This window comes from Mus caroli, chromosome 6 (genome assembly GCF_900094665.2).
Source record: "Mus caroli chromosome 6, CAROLI_EIJ_v1.1, whole genome shotgun sequence".
Lineage (NCBI taxonomy): Eukaryota > Metazoa > Chordata > Mammalia > Rodentia > Muridae > Mus > Mus caroli.
Window position 1 is genome coordinate 124,129,723 of NC_034575.1, and position 4,336 is coordinate 124,134,058.

At 47.1% G+C, this 4,336-nt stretch overlaps 1 protein-coding gene across 2 annotated transcripts in view; it reads left to right on the forward strand.

Moving 5' to 3' along the window:
* Positions 1-2,536, forward strand: part of Tex52 (testis expressed 52) — a 9,904-nt gene extending 7,368 nt beyond the window's left edge. Inside the window, exon 3 of one of the 2 annotated variants that reach the window (XM_021165223.1) lies at positions 2,086-2,536. In XM_021165223.1, coding sequence (XP_021020882.1) covers positions 2,086-2,380 — 295 coding nt within the window. In that variant the 3' untranslated portion in view covers positions 2,381-2,536. The remainder of the gene's footprint in view (positions 1-2,085) is intronic. The other variant, XM_021165224.1, reaches the window with a different exon arrangement.
* Positions 2,537-4,336: the final 1,800 nt, after the last annotated feature.

Sequence of the window (4,336 nt, forward strand, 5' to 3'; positions counted from 1 at the left end):
GTGAGCCCCTGACATAGATGATGGGATCTGAACTCTGCTTTTCTGATAGAGCACTAAGCTCTTTTGACTACTGAGCCATCTCTTCGGCCCTAAGATTTTTTTTTTTTTTTTTTTTTTTTTTTTTTTGGAAATAGGGTCTCTAGCCTTGGCTAGCCTGGAACTCACAGTGTTAGAATTAAAGGTGTGTGCCACCACATCTAGAGATCTTCAGTTAAAATCAACTAACCAAACCAGCGAAGCATGGGAGTGCAGCTCAGGGGACCTTTAGCATGTGCAAGGCCAGGTCCCACCTCCAGCGCACACACAGGCACTCATGTGCACAGGGATCAGGGGGTGAGCACTTGCTGTGAAGGGGCAAGGACCCAAGCCTGACTCCTCAGCCCCTGTGTAGAAAAAGCTGGGCGCAGCCACGCACGCTTGCGACCCCATCGTTGGATGATGGAGACTGGCAGATTCTGGGAACTCACTGGTCAGTTAGCTTCCAGGAAATGTTATGTTCCCGACTCAGTGAGATACTCTGTCTCGAGAGAGAAAGGCAGAAATCGAAGGAGCAGGGCACTGGTGGCTTTTTCTAGCCTCTGCACCAGCACCTGCACACTCATATGCACACACCACACGCATGTACCATACACACGTGTGCATATCTACATATAATTTTTAAAATATAGCACCAGAGGCTAGCAATTTTTTGAGGTGAGTCACCTTGGGGACCCTGGCTTTCTCTGCTGTCCATACATGGTGACTAGTGTGTGTCATACAGGCCTCGTCAGAAAGAGTTACAATTGTGTAGGACATGGTGGTGCATGCCTATATTTTGGCACTTAGGAGAGAGCAAGGCGGGAGGATCAGGAGTTCATGGCTATCATATCATGGCTACATAGTAAGTTTGATGCCAGCCTGGGCTACACGAGACCCTCTTTCAGAAAAGAGGGTGGGCAGATGCATAGGGTCAGTTAGTTGGCAGAGTGTGCATGAGGTCCTAGGTTCAGTGCTTTGCCCCAAATAAACTGGGCATGATCTGGGCTCTATGAGAGTCTATGTTAATCCCTAAGACTCTGGATAGAAACTCAAGGTCATATACGTGTTTGGCACGGTTTCTACAGCTGGGCTACATCCCTGGGAATTTTTTTTTTTAATCACAGGAGTGGGGACTTGGGTCAGGAATACAGTTTTTTGCCTACCATGCAAGAGACTCGAAGCAGCAACCAGGGTTATCTGCTGAGCACAAAGCCTGTTGAAGCACAGAAAATCTGCTACTATTCAACAGGGTTGTTGTTTTGTTTTTAAGTCAATTTGCTACTGTTCAATTTAATACTACAGGCCAGCAAGGAAGAGGAAGTCATCTGCTACGCTTCGCTGAGTTCGGCGGTCTTCCTGTATACGCTGCATTAGTAGAACAGGGGAGATGTGATGATCATCTGGAATCTAGACAGAACCCTGAAATAGAGTCAGGGAGGGTGGTAGAAACCTGTGATCCCAGCACTCTGAAGGTGGAGCAAGAAGATGTCAAGATGGAGACCAGCATGGACCACATACTGAGATGAAGAGAAGGATGAAGAAAGCAAAGAGTGGATAACTGGGTTAAGGTGTAGCTCGGTGGTGGAGTGCTGACCATGCACACACAGGTTGGGTCTTGGGTTCAATCCCTGGCACTACACAGAGATATAAAAAGAATCTAGGTGAGGGGCTGGAGAGATGGCTCAGCAGTTAAGGGCACTGGAGTTCAATGCCCAGCACCCACATGGCATCTCACAGTCATCTGAAAGTCTCGTCTGAGGGGATCTCACTCCCTCTAATGACTTCCACTGATAATCATGCTAACAAGTAGTTACACTCTGGCAAGATATTCACACACCTAAAATAGCAAAATTAATATAATAAAATATGTAACAAAAAACAAATAAAAAAAAGCAGGTGCTTTCTATGCAATTGTGCAAAGGATGAGAGGTGTTCAGCTAGACACTGTGGCTCATGTTAAAATGCCTGATTCCGGAATAGCTGGTAGAAACCATCATCTCTCCTTCTAGCCACCATGCCTGGCTCCCTCCCTTGACTTTTGTTGTTTCTGAACCACTTTCCCAACAGGTCCCAGTACATATCTACTGGTGGAAGGCTTGTGCCTTGGGGCCTCCAGTTCCTACCCAACCCAATTCCCAATAACATCTGCAAGAGCTGGCCCTGCCCAAATCATCAGCCTCATTACCAGGAAAAGGTCCTGAAGCTGGCTCGGCTGCCCACCGTGCCCCTGAGCGAAGACCTTGTGAAGGACTACCAAGCCCTGATAAAAGACCGGCTTGCCCTACCTGTCCACTACCTATCCAAGGCACGACCTGCTAAAACACCAGAGGGAAAGAGAAAAAGGAGACCTGGATATGTCTGAAAGAGAAGACCATGGTGGGCTTTAGGGTTTGCAGCCTAGCCTTCTTCAGCAAGAGACCCCAGGAGACTGAGGACTCTGGGCCTACAGAACAACCTTTCAACCATCTTCTAGCCTCATGCCATCTCTGTATCAGGCTTCTGGAGACATTACTGAAGCTAGAATTGTTCTGTGTTTTTCTTGGAAGACTCAACATGGTGTGGGAGAATTGGGGCAGGGTAAGAGGGCAAGGCAGCTAGAATACCTGTAGGTTCCAGCTCTTAAGAATAGAGCGGTGTGTGGGGTGGGGGTGTGGTAAGAAATGTGAGCAAGGAATTGCAGGCTGGGGATATAGCTCAGAGGTCGAGCACTTGTCTAACAAGGGTGAAGTCCTAAGTTCAATTCCTATCATATAGGAAAAAATAATAAGTTGTCTCTATTCTCAGAACACATTCACAATGACACTGAGATTGGTTAGGGGTCAGTAAACGTCTCAGGCAAAAATGTAACTTCACTGCCATCTCCTCCGTGGACTCTCAGATGCCTGGACTGAGAGCAGACACAACTGTTTAGGTCATTCTAATGCTGCTTCTCAGTTCCCCTGCAGAATTTGATGACAGATGGTGCGGGAGACAGGAGAATTGGGCCTGAGGAAGGGAGCCATTCCTCAGCAGGGCAAGGGTGGAATGAATTAGGTACTGAAGGTGAAAGGTGTAGGGGTCACAGAGCCCTAGGAAGACCAAAATGTTAAATGCACAGGGTTGTCTCTTCAAAGCGAGAGGGGTATAACCTGTTTTCTGCCCAGAAGGCTGGTTAACAGCCTGGTGCCCTTTGCACTAATCTGTGTGGCTGAGACCACACCAGATCCTCCCCCAGATCCTTATAACCAGCGTGTTCTTCTCAGTCAATCTATAGGATTATTCCATCTTTAGAGATGACATCCTTTGTACTTTACAAAGTTTGGATGCTGTTATGTCTTTAGCTCTGTTGTGTGCACAGAATTGAGTTAATTTCCACCAGAAAATCCTTCACCCAATTGTGCTGTGCTTAAATATGCCCAAATTAAACTACTCGGGGTCAGACTTCCAGAGTTTGAACCAACACCAGCTACTGTGTCGTGTTGAATCAAACTGACTGACTGCCCCTCAGAAAGCATTAGTCTGCTGGACATGGTGTCTCAGAGAGCCCTACAGAAAGCCAGCAGTCATCTAAGGGATCGAAGGGTCTTGGGCCTGAGTGGCTGTTGACTACAGAGATCTGAGCATTGACTCTGGGTCAGAGACAAGACTTGAAGTGGAGGCCTGCAAAAGGCAATAGCCAGGAGTCTTCTGTGACTGAGGTGCAGGTATCAAAGCCTGGTGGGAAGGGCCAGGATGAGTAGCTATAGGAAGAGAAATCAAAGGTGGGGTACCCTTCCTTAGCGCCTCCCTTAAGATAAATGGTGGGGTACCCTCCCTTAGCACCTCCCTTAACATAAATGGTGGGGTACCCTTCCTTAGTGCCTTGCCACGCTCTCCAGTCCAGTCAGCTTGACAGGCAGAGGCTTGGAAGCTGCTCATGAGGAAAAAAAGCGTTTCAAGGAAGCTCTCCTCCTGGAGTCTGGCATTCTCTCTAACCTCTCTAACCCATACATTAATTTTCCATTCCCNTGTTAGTCTAGTGTATGGATCCACGTGCTCTCCATTAGTATTACCCTATTATAAGTGCCTTTTAAGATTGAATTCTGACATAGCTAAACCCAGTGTTCCAAGATCCCAGAAAGCAGCAAGGAAGTTTAACCTATTCAGTAACTAATTAAGCATTACAATAGATGAGGCCAGTGACTCAACTGGTCTGCAGAAAGAGCCTGGGAATCGCACTGAGATTGAAATCTTTAGTACAGGCTACATTCCATACCAAGAGCAAGTTGGTATACTCTCCTGACAAATGGAGATTCTCCAGATAAGATAAGAATTAGCAAGGCCTAGGAATTTAGGGGTC